Source organism: Onychostoma macrolepis, chromosome 06 (genome assembly GCF_012432095.1).
Source record: "Onychostoma macrolepis isolate SWU-2019 chromosome 06, ASM1243209v1, whole genome shotgun sequence".
NCBI classification, from domain to species: Eukaryota; Metazoa; Chordata; class Actinopteri; order Cypriniformes; family Cyprinidae; genus Onychostoma; species Onychostoma macrolepis.
Genome location: NC_081160.1, coordinates 27609840 through 27629114, shown reverse-complemented (window position 1 = coordinate 27629114; position 19275 = coordinate 27609840). Strand labels below are relative to the sequence as shown.

Sequence of the window (19275 nt, the reverse complement as noted above, 5' to 3'; positions counted from 1 at the left end):
ATGTATTGTAACACCGTTTAATGTCATAATATTAAAATGCCGTTATACTTAAAATGAGGGGTGTAAATTTGCTCTGATGTCAGTTTCTTTTTTATCATTTAGTAATGCATTATGAATTCTAAAATTTGGCCCTGAATCAGTTTAACATTAGTTGTTTTGGTGTTCAGAATTATTGTTATTATTTTAATTAGTAAGCTGTTTTTATGTTGTATTTTTTAGTGTATTATTATTATATCAAATTATAAAACATTCTGTAATTTGTGCATTTTTACACCCCTGCTTAAATTGCTAGAATATTTGTTTGGTTCTTGCCATAAAAAGGATTTTAAAAGATTCAATAGATATACTATACCTATATACATTAGCCCTAGAAATTAACTTTAATTTTTTTATTTTTTTCAATTAAATTTTATTTGGCAAATGGTGGTATTTTTCCTCTGAATTGATTTTAAGTTTATTTTATTTTTTAATATTTAAATGTTTTTTTTTTCTATTTATTTTAATATTTAAATGGTCTTTCTAATATATCCATTAAATAGGTTAACAACAGAAAATGTTAAAATATGGGCATTGTATTGTTATTTTGTGAATAGTAAAATAGTAGTACGTTAGAACGATATTCTGATCAGCCAGTTTCACTTAAAAAACGTTGTATACAGTATATACTGCAGTATGCTGTTTTGGAATTCTAATAGGTTTGAAGCCGTTGAGTATAAATGAACGGGAGCTGCGCCCTCTAATGGAGAGCGTCGGTACAGCACACTCTCCTCCACTATCCCACAATTCTAATGTTTACGGCTAGTCGGTGAAAGATGGCGGACAGCAGTGGCAGTAATCCTCAATCACCCGGTTTCACGGAGAAATTAAAATCGTGGCTGTGCTGGTCGTGGACGTACATATGTGCGCTTTGGTTCGCCATGGTCTTAACGATGGTTTACGTGCTGAGGAGCCCACTGAAGCTGCAGGAGACCGTTAACGCAGGTGTGTGTTTATGATCAGCTGTGTGGATGTTTACAGCTCAACACAGGATATCTTTCTGCTCATTGAAGGAAAAGTTAACACAAATACACGAATTCTCTCGTCTCTATGCAAACCCATGTGCGTTTAATTTTCTGTGGAATATGAAAGGAGAAATTTGGAAGTCAGTGCTTGTCGGAGTTTTCCATGCAATGTCAATGAATGGTGACTGAGGATGTCAAGTGTCCAAAAGGACTCTAAATTGCCATTAATGATCATAACAGCACTCGTATATAGTCGTGCAGTTGTTTGAAGTCATACTATAGCGCTGTGAGAGAAACAGACCTGCGTTTAAATTCATTACTGAATCACTGAATGTGATGTTTACTTCAGATAAAAGCAGCTGTCAAATGCAAGTCTAGGAAATGTTATGTTTTGTACATTAATATAATTCTGAAATCAGTGCACTGAAGCTTCGCTCGTATGTCTCATAATTGTCACATTTTGTTATGGTATTATTAATATCCACAAATGTTTTAACTTTTACATAGTGAAGTGTGCATGTGATGTTTATGTAGTAGCATTGCTATGACACAGTAAACAAATAAAAATATGTTTAGGTTTTATCATCATTATTTTTTATACTAAAGACGTTTTTCAAAGTTCTACACAAATAGTCGAGTAGCCTAACTTGTATATATATATATATATATATATATATATATATATATATATATATAAGCTACTTCATTTTTCATTTACTGTTTTTAAGATTAATTATTTTAATATAAATTTAAAATGTAATAATTGTATAACCATAATTTATGCAGGATATGAGTTTAATTTTATTTATTTATTATTTAAATTTTTGTACATTTGTTTAAAAGAGTTGTAAGACAATACATTTCTGGTGTAATTAATTATTATATATTTAAAATTTACTAAATACATCCCCACTACATATATATATATATATATATAACTATTTTGCATTGCTTTAAGCTAGTGCTTTGAAATGATTAATCGTGATTAATCGCATCCAAAATAAAAGTTTTCGTTTACATAATATATCTGTGTGTATTGTGTATATTTATTATGTATATATAAATACACACACATACAGTATATATTTTGAAAATACATGTATATATTTATATTCATATAAGTTATATATAAATATATTTATTATATAAACAGTATATTTTACTGAAATATGTACTTGCATGTTTGAGTTTTTATATATACATAATAAATATACACAGTACACACACACATATATTATGTAAACAAAAACTTTTATTTTGGATGGGATTAATCGCGATTAATCGTTTGACAGCACAACTTTAAGCATTTTTCAAGACTGACAGGTGTTACAATTTTTTCTTAATGTGAGTATGTAAAAATGATTAGACTTTCTCTGTCTTACTATATTGTTATTCATCCACAGCATCTGTGTTTTTAAACACTCTTACGCCTAAATTCTATGTTGCGCTGACTGGAACCTCCTCGCTCATCTCGGGCCTTATATTGGTGAGTCTTTTTCTTGGCTTTGGTGAATTGGTTGTCAAATAACTTAACTTAAATACTTAATAAAATAAGTAATAACTATACTAAACAACTAACTTCAGTTTCAAAGCTGTGTAAAAAATCACACTCTTTGTGTTTGTCTTCAGATATTTGAGTGGTGGTACTTCAGGAAGTACGGCACGTCCTTCATAGAGCAGGTGTCTGTCAGTCACTTGCGCCCTCTACTCGGAGGAGTGGAGAACAGCAGCTCTACGGGCCTCTTCTCCTCTGTAAACGGCGATACCGAGCCGAGAACCAATGTTGCAGGTTTCTGAACGTTACTACATGTTTATCTTTCTAAATATTATAAAGTGAGTGGAATATGCAGCTATTATTTAAATTTTCTTTCAGAATGCAAAGTGTGGAGGAACCCACTGAACCTATTCAGAGGTGCAGAGTACAGCAGGTATATTGTTGGACGTTTCTTTAAGGTTTCAGTTCATTTCAATAATATTTGACTTTTAAAATATGATATAATTTTATTATTTAAAAAAATCATATTCATTCATGATCCTTTCATTCCAGGTACACTTGGGTGACGGGAAAAGAGCCCCTGACATACTACGACATGAATTTATCAGCACAAGATCATCAGACCTTCTTCTTGGGAGACACTCAGCAGCTTAGACCAGAGGACTCTGGTTAGTCTCATGCTCTTCCACTTGAAAAAAAACCCTAAATTTAATGAGAATTGATGTTTAATAATGATTGGTATCTCTCTTGTTTGTTCTGCAGTAATGCAGAAGGCCTGGAGAGAGAGAAACCCGCAGGCACGAATTCGAGCAGCTTACCAGGCAATTGAACTGAACCGCGAGTGAGTTCCACGCATCCTTGTGATTTGATTCAATTTACCATCGTCAGACGTGCCTCATCCAGTCAGATTTTACAGCTGAAAGGGTCCATTTAATAAACAGCCATTTTTGTTTTTAATTATATAATAAATAAAAACAAAACGGATAGAATAGAATAGAAAAAGAATAGAGCATGCTAGTGTTAGAGGCCTTTTTTGTTAGTTGTGTAATAAATAAAAAGAAAAAAAATAGAATACAAAAAGAATGAAAAGAATGGAGAAGCTAGTGTTATATATATATTTTTTTAAGTTAAACGTAATATTTAAAAACATAATAACGCAGTTAAATGTAATCTTATTTTTCATAATGTGCATTATAAACATGATGCCTAAATTCGCTTGAAACTTGTCATTTAAAAATGCTATTTTAATTTTTAATGTTATATTTTAAATTTATTTAAATATACAACAGCATGAAGTTGTAATATAAGCCATGCATCGTTATTTAATTACTGGCTTTCTGTTTCAGCCAGATGTGAACATTGATTTTAGTTTTTCTAATTCTCTTTTTATTTTTTGATTCTATTTATATCTATTTTATCATATCGTATTGGATATTTAATTATGTATGTTCATTTTCTGTCAGTTGAAGCTAATCTTATCACATTATAATCACATAATCTTAAATATAATAATAATAATTTAATAGCACTATTAAATGTAATATTTTCAAAATTAATATATAATAATTTTTCACACTGTGCATTATAATGTTGATGCCTATTTTTATTATTTCAATTATTTTTATTTTTATTATTTGATTCATAACAGTATGTTATTGTATTATAAGTCATGTATTGTTACTCACCCTAACATATGAGTAATTACTGGCTTTTCTGTGAATTTTATCATCAGTGCATCTCTAATGTTGGCATCAAATGGACTTTTTCTGACTCTCAAGCATATGACTCATTTATTTGCAGATGTGCTGCAGCATATGTGCTCCTGGCCGAGGAGGAAGCCACAACCATCACAGAGGCTGAACGGCTTTTCAAACAAGCGCTTAAGAGTGGTATGAAACTTTCACACTGTCACACGCATATATAGCCAGCATACAGTAACTCACACTGTTGCTTATTCTCGTTGCTTTCACAGCCGGTAAAGACACCAATCTTGTGGTCTACATCAAGCGCAGACTGGCCATGTGTGCAAGAAAACTGGGTCGCGTCAAAGAAGCTGTAAAGATGATGAGAGATGTGAGCGAAGCAATATAACACTTAACGATGTTTAGGTGTTGTAGCTGTAAAAAGTGTGTGTTTTAGTGATTATCTTATGGCGCTTATGCCTTGCCACATAGACTTTTATAGAAATTGTTTTACAGTAAATTAGATTTAGGTTTTTTCTTTTTGAGGATCTAAATGATTTTCTGTGGTTTTCCACAACATTATTGAACATTCCTGTAACTTTAGTGCAGATATAAAAATAATTCAGCCTTTTTCTATTCAGTCCACATCTATAGAATATCCTCAGGGCTGGTTTACATTTAACGTTTACCTGAACTTACCTTAATATTTTCTTTATGGTTCTGTACATTAAAATATTTTCTTTAGGATTCTGTACATTAAAAAAAAAAAAAAAAAACTGAAAGAGAAATGTTGAATTACAACAATAGATTTAAAAATGTGAAAATCTTATATAGCATTTTTATGCCTAAAATGTTAATGTTCTGTAATCAACAGAGAGTAATTTCTGGTATAATAATTGAACACTTACCATTTTTTATGAATGCACTGGAGCTCAGCCTTTACTTGAAATGTAACATATTACTGGACACATTTTATATTATTTTATTTTAGTGGTATCTTGCACTTGAATTATGTTCTGTTGTGTAATATTGGCATTTTCTTGTTTCCTTGTACAGTTAATGAAAGAATTCCCCTTACTGGGAATGTTAAACATTCACGAGAACCTTTTAGAAGCATTATTAGAGCTGCAGGCCTATGCCGATGTACAAGCAGTCCTCGCAAAATATGACGGTAAGCTCATTTAGCTGTCATGTTACTGTATATTTCAGAGAGGACAAGGAAGAGATGCTAGTATCCTTTTTATTAACTGTCTGATGTTTTCCCCCCTCAGATATCAGCTTGCCAAAATCAGCTACTATATGCTACACATCTGCCTTACTGAAAGCCAGAGCAGTGTCAGATAAGTAAGTTTTCAGCACCCCTTTTTTTATTATCAGTTATGTATAATATTGAATAGCATATTACCATATCATAGCATAGGTGATGTTTATGGATGATAGTTTGCTGAATGAGTCTGTATGTGTGTTGTATGGCAGGTTTTCACCTGAAGCAGCGTCTAGACGAGGTCTCAGCACAGCAGAGATGAACGCAGTAGAGGCCATACACAGAGCTGTGGAGTTCAACCCACACGTACCAAAGGTTCGAAAGATTCTTTTTAAAGGGTCCAAAATTCTGCATCATATGGTGATGACCAGTGAAATGAAAACATTTACAGATTTATTACTGTATTTTGCATAACTTAAAGCCAGGAGATCAAAATTATTGGTAACGAAATGTTAAACCACACTTAAATTTTGTTTCTTATACACTAACATTTAGGAGGTCTCTTATGCTTAATAAGGCTGCATTTTTATTTCCATTAAAACAGTAATATAGTGAAATATGATTACAATTTAAAATAACTGTTTTAATATATTTTAAAATATAATTTATTCCTTTGATGCAAAGCTGAGTTGTCAGCATCATTATTCCAGTCTTCAGTGTCACATGATCCTTCAGAAATCATTTTAAAATATCCTGATTTGCTGCTTAACAAACATTTCTTATTATTATCAATGTTGAAAACAGTTGTGCTGCTTAATGTATGTGGAAACCTTGATCATTTTTTTTTTAGCTTTCTTTGATAAATAGAAAGTGCAAAAGAACAGCATTTATTTAAAATTCAAATGTTTGTAACATTATAAATGTATTACTGTCAATTTTAATAAATTTAATGCAGCCTTGCTGAATAAAAGCATCAGTCCGACAAAAAAAAATCCAAAAAACTTTTGAACGATAGTGTATATGCAGTACTATTTATGCAATCGCGATTAATTTGTCACCACATGGAGTTCTGGAATTACAACAGCAAAACAAAACTTTTGACTTTTTATCTCAATTTCTGATACAAAATTTTGATTGGTTTCGCTAACGTCCAATAATAAAAAATAAAAAAAATACCAGTTTCAAGTCATTTATTTGAGACATTTCTAATTCGACTTTATTTGGAGTACTACTTGTGCACAATGCACATTTCTTAATATTAAGCTTAAAATGTGTTTTAATGTCACTTGATGAGGATTGTATGATCTTTCAATAATATCAGTCTTTATACTTCAGGTGCACTTTAAATATCTTGCATGTACTTCCAGTAGTTCCACTTTAGCACAATCAAATACACTTCAGTATATCTTTAGTTGGACTTCAGAACTATTTCTGCACAATTAAAGTGCTTTAAGTACAAAAGTACTTGTTCCAGTTTAGCTGATTTGAATCATACCAGTTTAGTATACTTATAGTACAATTGCAGGATATTTTTATTAAGTACATAAATATATAAATGGATTTGTAGTATACTTAGCATGAAATAAATGTATTTCAATGTGTTGTTACTTGCCCACACATCAGCTTTATCTCACTGTTATGCATGAGTGCAGACTCATTGTCATGACCAGGAGGTGATGCTGTTGAAGCACACTGCAGTCCTCTGCACTAAACAGAAACCTTTCTAATATTCACGTCAGGAGTTCATCGTACACAGTTTTACATTGAACATAGTTGCAGGTGGGCTTGTCGACCCAAGACTGTCGTGCATAGATTTTCGTAAGCTGTGTTTAGGGTTTAAGTTGTATCACCTTTTTGCTCTTTAAAGATGTTTAGACCCTCATCAACTACTTCTTTCTTTGTACCTGGTTCCAACTTGCAACTTTTCAAAACACTAGATCGGACTTCAAAGTGCTTAACCTCTTCACACCCAAACACACTGTCTCAGTTGAGGGGTATTTACGCACATGCGTGCAACTCAGACGTGCTGTATCAGACTACAAAGAGCACCTGTTTGAGATGTGCAGCAAATATCAACACACACACACACACATACACCTGGTCTTTCATTTGCCAAATCTGCCCCTAGAGCAAAAAGGATGATCCAAAATGAGCAAAGAGGGTGTTGAATGTCAGTAGTATTACTATTACATTTGTGTGATCACTTCAGACAGAGACTTAAGGATATACCGCCAGCTTTATAGATTGAGTATTAAAGATGTGGACTTGTAGAATTTGGGCAATGCAGTTACTTTTATGCTATTACTACACAAACATTAAGACACAAGAGACCAAAATTTGTGTCCTTTATATTTTTATTATGTATAACAGTTTTATAAAAGGCACTTGATTACTTGCTAAATATTATGGTCTCTCCTACTTATTGCTTATTTCGGTGGTTTTCAAACTTTTTGATGGAAATTTCCCCCAAATGTGATCCCATTGATAAAATAAATACTCAGCTGTAAAGCAAACTTTACAAGTTTGATATTCTAATAACATGTTGTTTCGTAAATGCATTGTCATTGTACTGAAGCCAATGAAAATTACTAAAATATTATCTGGTGAATATATTTACTTTTATATTAAGTTGACAACATATACCACCATTCCAGTTTGAGGTTGATAGGATTTTCAAGAAGAAGCCTCTTGTGCTCACCAAGGCTGCATTTATTTGATCAATTTGTGTAGCTTAAAATATAAATATAATTATATTTAAAAATATAACTTATAAATAAATATAATGTATATATATATATATACACCAGTCACATTTGATGAATTTAATGCATCCTTGCTGAATAAAATCTAAAAAAGACAAAAAAAAATTAGCCCCAACTTTTGAACGGTAGTGTATCTTTTTCACCTTTACAGTGGGCAACAGTGGTAATATTAGTTTTATAGTAAAAAAAAATAAATAAAGTACTATAATTTGTTAAATGTATTAAATTATTGTTAAACATTGAATTAATCTCTTAAATGGTAACTTTGCCATCCCAGAAAAATTATAATGCATGATGTCATCTGTCAGTGTAAACCTGTACCTCACCTTTGCATCTCCAAGACCACCGCAGTGTGATGTCATCATACAGGGTCTGTACGTTCAATTGAAAAGAGATATGAGACAGATTGAGACATAGGTTTATGGGAGTTCAGCAGGGGCTTAGGAGGAACCTCCACATAAAAGAGACCCATCAGTGACACTTGATCCGCCATTAAAAGAGGTGACCGTGTTTGTGTGCGGGCATGTTGTGTAGAACAGCTGCCTGTCGAATGTCAGCATGATCATAAAAATTACCCATGTCTGCGCGCATATGACATATCCAGCATGGTGATTGTTACTGAAAGACATGTTTGGATATTTGTTCATAATTCAGAAGGTGCGCTTGACACATTGTAGAGGGAATCAGTCGAATTGAGCTGTAATGTACCATAATCACAGCCAGGGGCATTTGGGTAGTTTATCCTCTGGATAATACCATTTAATCCTGCTGTATTGCCCTCCACAACATTCACCCCGGGGCCCAGAGCAGGGGAGAATTTAAGTATACAGGCTCAGTATAAGTATAAAGCTTTCATATGTACACTTTAAGAAATGTTTGGCCTAATACACAGTGTTAATATGAAATAATTTTTCATATAGATTTTTTCACAGGTGTTGTACCAGTTTTTTTTTTTTTTTAAGATTTATTTTTGGTGTTTTGCCTTTATTATGATAAAAGGCAGACAGGAAGCAAAGTGGGAGAGAGAGGGGGTGGGATGAGGAAATGTCCTCAAGTCAGGATTCGAACTCGGGACGCCTGTAACGGCGTTATATGTCTGCGCACTTGCCTACTGAGCTATGGGCGCCGACATTATACCAGTATTTTGAATTATGCATTGCATTTTGTAGTGTTTTATGGTTGAATGTCTGGAAAATGTACTAGTAATTTTCTGCCAGGAAATTATCCTTTTTTCTTCTTTTTTAACAGTGTGTGGGTAAATATCTAGGTCACATTTCACCCCAATATTAAAGGGGGGGAAAAAACATTATATTTAGCATTAAGAAAATAATGACCATTTTTGTAAATTACTTATTTTTAATATTTTTGTCATTGTAACATTATTTTCATGTCACATAATTGCCTGAATGCATTGTTTTTTTTTTTTATTATTTAAGTTTGATAGTTTTTATGTATGTATGTATGTATTTAAATACTTTACCATTTATTAATAATGTAATGTTATACATAATATATTTATATAATGAAAATAATTGTTTCTATAATACCTTTTTGCGTTATGTAAGAATTGAGAATGCTTAATTTTCTTTTAATTTCTTTTGTTTCATTGAGTTAATGTAATTAAAATAGTTTTGCTTTGTGTGTCGTTGCAGTATTTATTAGAAATGAAGAGTCTGATTTTGCCACCTGAGCATATTTTGAAGAGGGGAGACAGTGAGGCGGTGGCGTATGCTTTCTTTCACCTGCAGCACTGGAAACGGGCTGAGGGGGCGCTCAACCTACTACACTGCACCTGGGAAGGCAGTATGTACAGTGCACATCTGTTCTTTTTTACATACAATCACATTCATGTATAGAATATGATGATTACCATACTCATTTACCATGAAAATTACAAGGTACTTCTGTAATACTTATAAAATCATGGCATGCTATTATCATCATGTAGTATCTGAAAACAAAAAATGTACTTTGTTGTAAGCTGTTTACTGTAAAACAAAATGTAATTCATCTCACTTGATATCAGTTGACACCTTTTAACTCTTGTAGCTTTTCGGATTATTCCATACCCCCTGGAAAAGGGTCATCTCTTCTATCCTTACCCAGGATGCACAGAAACTGCAGACAGAGAGCTTCTGCCTTGTAAGTATACACTATATATTTTTATATATCCGTTGTTATGCATAAATTGTTAATGTGCCATCACTTTAGAGTGATTTCAATAAAAATTGTGCATGCAAAAAAAGGCCCATTGTCAATAGTGTAGAGATGAAGCACTGCTCACACAGACGTCACTTTCTGTTGGCCAGTTTGCCAAATTCACAACCTGAACATGAGCGAAATCTGTGTGATAAACTACAGATTATGTAGATTCTTATTGGAATGACAGGATTTCGCCCCTGAAATTTCCCTGAGCAACAGTAAATGTGACCATACCTTTTGCATAAGCAGAGTGTTAAAAGTCAAGTGGTTCGAAAATGATTAAAAATAACAGGAAAATAGGGTATTTATTGACCTGTTTTTAAGATAAATAAATCTGTCTTTATTTTTTTTATTTTTCTTCCAGCATTTCACGAGGTCTCAGTGTATCCGAAGAAGGAGCTTCCTTTCTTCATCCTCTTCACAGCAGGCCTGTGCTCCTTCTGTGCCATGTTGGCCATGCTCACACACCAGTTTCCAGAGCTCATGGGGGTCTTCGTCAAAGCTGTGAGTATCTGCATGCCTCACCAAACCCAAAAGTTTTGTTTTTTTTCTCTTGTCCCTCTGTGCCCTTATTTATTTCGTTTTTTGTTTAGAAGAGAAAGTACACAATCACTGAACTCCCAAGATAAACATTTCTTTGTGTTGCAATATAAGAATGAAGTCTGTCAATGGTATTCTAGATGGTACAAACTGCGGCTCATTATGAGACCATATATATATTTAGTAATTTCACTTTATTGGCAATGAATAGGTCCTTTTCGTTGTCGTTAAAGTGAAGTAACTGAACATAAAATATAGGAGCCTAATGCTAATTTTAGAAGAAAATTTCAGGCTTTTGCATTTCAAGTATAGTATAGATGGAAAGAAACACAGAGAGAGAGAGATACATTTATATTATCTTATAATTCTTAAATAATATATGTATAAATTATTAATTTATTGAATAAATTAATAATATAATATACATAATGCAAACATATCAATATTATTAATATAGATTAATATATATTTTATATAAATATATATTGAAGAGTTAATTTGCAAAAACTGACAACTCAAACAGTTGGGTTGTTTTGATTAAGTAATAATAACATAACTTAAACAAATACAGGTAATTTACTAAATTAAAGTTAAATTTTTTTAAACTTTTAAAAAATGTAATTAAATTTTTTTACATATTAAAAGTTTGTTTTATAGCAAAAGCAGATAACTCCAACAGTCGTTTTTTGGCAAAAGCAGATAACTCCACATTTCATGTTTTAGAGTTTAAGAAAACACTCGTTAAATTTTTGTAATGTCCTCAGATGACAATGTAGATGCCTGACAAACGTTGTTGTTGTGATATGTATGGTTGTGATTACACGCAGTACAATGAGCTTTTTCCTCACCATTGTAACGCGCTGCTTTTGCAAGGTTACGTGAAAATGTTTCAGCTTTTATTTTCCATTTACGCCCTTAAGAAGATATCACAGGTTCATCAAGTTCGTCGAAATTATCCATCCTCGATCACTTTTAGTCAGCTTTGACGAAACTTCTTCTTCTTCTTCTTCTTCTTCTTCTCTTTTTTTATTGGCGGCTCACAATCACAAATTGAGCATTAACGCCATGGATCAGAGATTCTAATCCCCTAGTCTCGTGTAGATTGACGGCTGAAGGTCTGGAATGCATGGCTGCTTATACTGGCCAAAGCCCGCCCATGAGGCCGTTTGACCGACATGTCAAACAACCAATCACAGTTCGTTTCGTTCAGTGTCACGTTTCGGGGTGTGGAAATGTCGCCACAATAACAGACCATTGTGTAAAACTCCCGGACGTATTTTAAAGATTCTATGCTGCGAACTGTTGTAAACACGACGGCTTTCTTGTTTCGTGAGGGGGTTTGGCGTCACGGCAACTTTGTTTCCAGGCGGAACGTTAAAGAACGCGACACACACGTCTCCCGGAAATCCTGTATAATTCAACCAATCCGATGACGACTTGAGATTGAGGTCTCTGCAGAGCAAAATTGGGTGTTTCTGAATTGCTGGGCGTTTTCAAACTGCTGGGTGTTTCTAAATCATGCAATCAAAATGATCCCCTTGACCTAACCCCACCCCTAAACCTACCGTCACTATGACTTCAGCCAATCAGGTAACATGGTCGAAAAACGCCCCGATCTGGTAACTCCCATTACTTCGCTGCAGAGACCTATACTTGGACGACTTCGAAACTCCTGAAGTGTTTCCACTTTTCTGTGCCGTATGCATCAGACGTTTAGCCAACGTTCCGCTGCCGTGACATCTGAGGCTGAGACTACTAATCCCCTTACCTCAGACCTACCAGGACTCGAGCTTTCGATGTTGCTACATGTTCAGCTCCTCCATCTACAGCCCAAGTCCCTTATGCTCCCTCCCGATAACAACATAATAATAACAACAGTAACACTAATAATAGTAATAATAATAATTAATAATAATAATAATAATACAAATAATAATAATACCAGCCTATTTTCTATGAATTAAGTGAGTACTTTTTAGAAATTGTATTACAAAACTCCTCTCAGCTAGCAAGTCTTTTCAAAGTGGAAGTAGCCTTGTCATCTGACCTGAATACAGCGCGCTGATTCGCTAAAATGGATTTATCGGCTTCTGTTAAAAAACAACGAGGGCACTTGTGGGCTGCTGCAGTAAAACGTGTACTCGCGATGCCTTGGAAGTGGACAATACCAGCTTTTTTGACAAAACGTTTTTAGGATTCAGATCACGCTATATGTGGAGATCTACTATATCGCTCATTTTTTTAAAAAGTGGCGTTTATCGGTTTTTGCAAATGAACTCTTCACATATATATATAATTAATTTATTTTATTTTTGAGTTAAAGCTGCAGTCCATAACTTTTTTTGTGTTCGAAATTTACAAAATTTATATAACAAGCGAGTACATCATGAATCCATTTTCAAAACCGTGTTTTTGGCTTGTCCTGAATCACTACGGTACAAGTTTTTATATTCTGAAATTTCTGGTAGGAACCGCTGCGGAGTAGCCCAGTACCGGTGTGATTTGCCATAGACATAAACAGAGAGAAGTAGCTTCGGCTACAGTGTTCTTCCACAAGACGCATGCAGTTCTATTTATTAACTGCTAGAGCACCAAGCAAATTTATAACTTGTTTATATGATTTTATATTTTTTATTTGTAATTTGTATATAGATTGACTTGCAATACTTTGTGCAGTAACTTATTTGCAGTACTTAGTCAATGAGGTAGGTAGCAGAATGCAGAAGAGAAAATAAGGAGCAGAAGTGAAGCCAAGCCAAGCAAGCCTTTGAACTGTTCGTACAACAACATTTAGCCTCTCCGAAGGCCAGGATGCCCATTTCATGGCGGCGCGTTCTTCTCTTATCGTTGTTTACATTCATTTGGGTGAATTAATAGCGAGTGATTGATTTCAGAACAAGCTTGAGTTGTTGCACTAGATGCCACGGAAGGGCCTCGCCTCCGACTTGCATTTGAAGTCGCTCTTTTTCCATTATACTCCCTCGCTTGCCTGCGCACATACACACAAGCTTTGTTCCCCGTCCACTCCAAACATCTTGTTTTCCTTGGGGAACAATGCACTAATTTGTAATTGCAATAAACTCCTGAATGTGAAGACATGCAGCCTCATTGGCCTTTATCTTTTTATCAACCTCGTTTATCATGTTACAACATGTATTTACGCTAGCACTATCTATTTCCTGGATCTGGGTTAAAATGGATGATACCTCTCCAGCCTCCTCTCTTCCCGTTTTCCTCCCTCTACGACACGCGGCCCCGGACTTCCTTTCCCATATTCCGTCATAAACATCTGTTCATCCGTGAAATGTATCGCTTCATAAACACATTAGAGGCTTGTTTATGGTGGATTGAATCATGGAGGTTTCAGTGTTTTTCAAAGGGACTGTTTCACACCAGTTTTATAGTCCTGAAGTTTTTTTCTCCTCTTGTTTGTGTCTGTCAGGACCTCCATGTAATATCCCAGAGGGACAAACTCTGTCATACTTATGTCTAGCACTTCAGGCACTTTAAAGGCAACTTTATGACAGCTAGTGGCTCAGCCACACTGAATAGTCTATGAATGAAGTAGAAAAGATGAGAAAAAGCACTGCTTTCATATTTTTTCTTCAGGTTGGACAAGCATTTCTCATAGATTTCCTAATGTCAACATCAGCTCACAGCGGCCATGATCACACTTCAGTTTATGGCTGAAATTCATTAATTTCACAAAATTGTTGTTTGGTAAAAAGGTGTTTACTGTACTACAACACCAAACTACTGTACAGTCACTACCAGAGATTGGAAATTAAACCTCAAATATTAATTAATTTATAATTAATATTTAGTGTTAATAATTATTAACTATATTTTTTCTGTATGTTTTTCTTATTAATGAAAATATCAGTTTAATTTAGATTTCAATAAATTACAGTTATCGGGGGCAAACTTGAAATCATTATATGAAATTGCAATATTTCTAAATAAATACTAAATACAAAGTTATAATTGTAAATCCAATATATACTTAAATCTAATTAGTCTAAGTCTAATATACTTAAGTGAAATTTAGCTCAGGAGCATTCATATTGCTTGTTGATGTTACTACACTTTGAGTGAAGGTAACCTGTGGCAAATTCAGTTGAATGGGTGTTATTTGGAAATGCACACACTTCTTAATAAAAGGTTTAAAAGCTGATAATGCATATCAGAGCAAAAATCAAGCCCTGAGGTCAAAAGAACTGCGTCAGAAACAGGTTTGCGTCAAACCACACATCTGGGGAAGAGTTCAGAAAAAAAGTCTGCTTCATTGAAGGGTCACAGAAGCATGTAGTCTCTGTTACCCTTAATGAAAGATGTTTGAAACAACCAGGACTCTTCCTAGAGCTGGACTTCTGGCCAAACTGAGCAATTGATGAAGAAGGGCTTTGGTTAGTGTGGTGACCAAAGAACCTGATGGTCACTCTATTTGAGCTCCATGATCATACAGAAGGACAAACATCACTGCAACACTCCACCAATCCAATCCACTTTATGCCAGAGTGGCAAGACTCAATCCTCTCTTCAGTGAAGACACATGAAAACACACTTTCTGCAATTTGCAAAACAGCACCTAAAGGACCCTCAGAGCTCAGACTATGAGAAACAATATTCTCTGGTCTGATGAACCTCCTCAATTCCAAGCAACATGTTTGAAGGAAACCATTTCTGCTCATCAGCTGCAGAGTACCGTCCCAAAAGTAAAGTGTGCTGGTAGCAGCCTCATGCTGTGGGGCTGTTTTTCAGTGGCAGGGACTGAGGGACTTGTCAGAGTAGAAGTAAAGCTCAATTCACCAAAATATAGATTCACCAAAATATAGCCTTAATGAAAACCTAGTCTGGAGCATTCAGAACCTCAGACAGGGCAGAAGGTTCACCTTCCAACAGGACAATGAACCTAAACACAGCAAGAGTGGCTTATAGACAACTCTGTGAATGTCCTTGACTGGCCCAGCCACAGCCTGAGCTTGAACCCAATCAAATATTTCTGGAGAAACTTGAAAATGTGCATCTGACCCCATCCAACCTGACAGACTTGAGAGGTGAAGAAGTGAAGGGAAGAATGGCAGATAATTGCCAAATGCTGATGAGCAAAGCTTGTCGCATCAAACAAAAAAGACTTGAGGCTGTAAAGGTGCTTCAGCTAAATATTTAGTTAAGGGTATGGATACTTATGCAATGTACTTATTTCAGTTTTTTTATTTGTAATAAATTTACGAAGTTGAGACAATTCTGTTTTTGCTTTGTCAGTATGATGTATGGAGTGTAGACTGATGTGGGAAAAAAAGTAATTTAAAGCAGTTTAACATAAGGCAACATAACAAATCATGAAAAAAAAAAAAATAAAGGGGTATGAATACTTTTGCAAGGCACTGTATATGCAGTTATAGATCTAAAATATAGTTGTAAATCTGAAAATATGATTGTGAATCTCTCTCTCTCTCTCTCTCTCTCTCTATATATATTTTTTTCAGTATTTTACATTATATAATTATAATATAATTCTATAAAATATAAGTATATAATATAATTATATAACAGTTTTCATTCTGAATAAATAAATGTAAAATCCTGAATATGTAAATTTGAACCGCATACATATTTATAAATTCTGAATGTAAATTTTACATTTTTCAATTTATGCTTTCAACTCAAAAATTTGGTTAAGTTAGGCAAAGTACCCATTTACCCATTTACTTTAGAAATGTAAAAGTCTGTTTCTTAAATATCTTGCATGAAATGTAAGATGTTTGTGATTGTTAATTCAGACTGTTTTCTCTCTCTGTCTGCAGTTCTTCAGCACCCTCTTTGCACCACTGGGCTTTTTTGCAGACAAGATGGAGAGTTTTATGCCCTCCTGCCTGTGGCATCAACTAGCAAACGTCTGATGTACACACACAGCTCACACATACTTGCACTTGAAAACACTACTGTACATGTAACATGTGTAAGGTGCCCGTTAGCCACCTGTACTGACAATAAAAATGTTATGGCTCTTTGACGCACTTTGCCGTCTCTTTTTCTGTAGTATTTAATTCCTTCTGACACGGTTAAGTAGAACAGCAGAAGTCAATATGAACATGTTGACTAAATGCCTGTTTCTCAACCTCTGTGTCGTGACTGCCTCTAATCCCGCTTAAATATGCCTGCTATGGCCGCAGGGCAGGTTGCCACAGTGATATAGTGCTGATGCAATCACTGAAGAAAGAGACTGGCCTTGTGTACCCTGAAGATTCAGCAGTAAATCATGTGTCTGTTTTTAGGGGACCTCACTAAACAAAAGTTCAGACCCACAAGCATGAGGGTGAGTTGGTTGCACAGATGAAACTGTGTGTTCATACAATACTATTATAGTCTTTATCATCTTTAGAATGAAGGCTTGAAGACATTGTAATTAAGAGTTTTACATTAGAAAAGACTGTCATGCATTGCGGTTGTGGTCATGAATACCAATCTGTTTAGATATGATGGTATGTTGTTCTACAAATAGGACAGATTTGGATGATATTTTTTAAGGCCAGTTCACTCTAAGGACGATAACTACATAACAATAAAGATAGTTTTGAAAATCATTCTGTTTACACCACAACTATAATGGAAACTGTATAGAGGAACAATATTGCCAGAATCACTTTTAGAAAGATTTTAATAATCCATCCTGCTTGATAGAGCTCAAGTATTTTAAGCGGCAGACTACAAACCTTCAGTAGGCTATGCTTATAATAAACAGAACATTATCATGCGTTAAAGTTGACTCTAATGTATTAACAGTTTAGTTATAGTTCTCTTTATAGTTATAGTTCTTGGTTTTAATGGGCAATGGTTCTGGAGAAAGTTGATGAAATCATGTTGCACGTTCACATAATTGTCAGGCAGAAAAGACTTATCAGAATGTTTCACTAAAATATTGAATGTTAAAAACAAGGGCAGGACATTTTAATGGCGTTGTTTAAAAAAAAAGACTTGCGCTATAGGGAAGTAACCAGAAAAATAACAAAGTGCAGTAAAACTGTTTGCACAACAAACCAGTGTGTTCATAATTAAGACAATACATTAAAATAATAACAATAAGACACAGCAATTTGCAATATCAAGCAGCAAAATTAGCTGTTTTGTACATCTAAAAATAGCAGGAAGCGATGAGACCGGAAGCCCGACACGCACTTTCGGGAAAAATAAAGTGGTTAACTTAAGTAATTCTGTTTTATTTATGTAGCATCATTCTAACATAAAAAACTCATAGTCATATTTTAATTTTACAATCTTTTATGCAGGAATCATGTTATTTGCATTCCAAAAAGTTTTCTTTCAGTTGTTGTATACTTAAAGGTAGGTTTATTGGCGGGCTTTGTTTTCAAGGCGGCAAATGTATGTTGCGCGCGGGAGGCAGGTCAGTACAAAACATTCAATTAAATAAGTACACTTATGTTTAATTAATACACGCAAAGTGTTGCCATTTGTCTCATCATACACCTTTTTAACGGAATAGCGGACGCATTTTTAACGCTAACGTTCTGGTTTCTGCCGCTTCCAGTTATTTCAACTGTAATGTTTATTCTGTCGTTTGACTAACGTTACTAACGGTTACAGTTTCTCAGTGTGTCATTATTCAGGTGTAAATGATTATCCAGACCGCTCCTGACAGAGTCATCATGTTATATTTGAACCGTCTTCACCATAGACATGGAAGGACAAGAAGTTCCTCTGATGTGTGAGGAATATTTTAGTGTTTTTCTTCTTCTTTCTGTTATGTGCCATTTTGAGTTTTGTAAGTATTTCCTGATTGATTTAACTTTTTTCTTCTGTGTATATGGCTACTGTAATAGTAAACATCACTAAGTGGGTTTTACCAACCTGTAAATAAACACACTTCTCCTTTAGTTCCAGTCCTGCTGTGAGCGCGACCACCTCTGATGTGGGGATGGAGTCTTCTAACTGGGTTTCATCATTTTCGTTATTAATATTTTCAATGGAATAAATAGCACAATCCTTTCTGCATATTGTACAGTATACACTAAATATGGCATGTGCATATATAATATATACTATTGTTTAAAATTATAAAATATAAAATGAAGCAGTGCTAAACATTCTATTGTTGTTTGACCTCAGGTCTAATTCAGCAAATTACATCTAATTATAATAAATAAAATAAAAGAACTGTTATTTTGTATTACACTGCTGTTCAAAAAATGGGGTTCTGTAAGTTTTTTAATGTTTTTGAAAGAAGTCTCTTATGTTCATCAAGGCAGGGTTCATTTGATTAAAAAAAAAATTGAGTAAAACTAATATTGTGAAATTTTATTACATTTTTTAACTAGTTTATATTTTAAAAACTAATCTATTCCTGTGATTCCAAAGCTGAATTTTCATT

General features: G+C 34.2%; 1 protein-coding gene and 1 long non-coding RNA gene across 2 annotated transcripts; both read left to right on the top strand.

Moving 5' to 3' along the window:
* Positions 1-747: 747 nt before the first annotated feature.
* Positions 748-16902, top strand: st7l (suppression of tumorigenicity 7 like). Its single transcript, XM_058780111.1, has 15 exons — positions 748-981; positions 2405-2487; positions 2631-2790; positions 2875-2929; positions 3049-3164; positions 3259-3337; positions 4297-4385; positions 4469-4569; positions 5235-5349; positions 5450-5522; positions 5655-5757; positions 9797-9947; positions 10194-10286; positions 10711-10850; positions 16694-16902. The coding sequence occupies exons 1-15, from the start codon at positions 813-815 to the stop codon at positions 16787-16789; spliced, it is 1623 nt and encodes a 540-aa protein (XP_058636094.1). The 5' UTR covers positions 748-812; the 3' UTR covers positions 16790-16902.
* Positions 16903-18066: 1164 nt separating this feature from the next.
* Positions 18067-19209, top strand: LOC131542341 (uncharacterized). Its single transcript, XR_009271705.1, has 3 exons — positions 18067-18291; positions 18500-18612; positions 18783-19209. It is a non-coding gene; the product is annotated as an uncharacterized LOC131542341 (long non-coding RNA).
* Positions 19210-19275: the final 66 nt, after the last annotated feature.

Coding starts and splice junctions, on each gene's coding strand:
- st7l (XM_058780111.1), top strand. CDS start 813: ATGGCGGACAGCAGTGGCAGTAATCCTCAATCACCCGGTTTCACGGAG. Junction 5,758..9,796: donor TCAACCCACACGTACCAAAG/GTTCGAAAGATT, acceptor GTGTCGTTGCAG/TATTTATTAGAAATGAAGAG. Junction 9,948..10,193: donor ACACTGCACCTGGGAAGGCA/GTATGTACAGTG, acceptor TAACTCTTGTAG/CTTTTCGGATTATTCCATAC.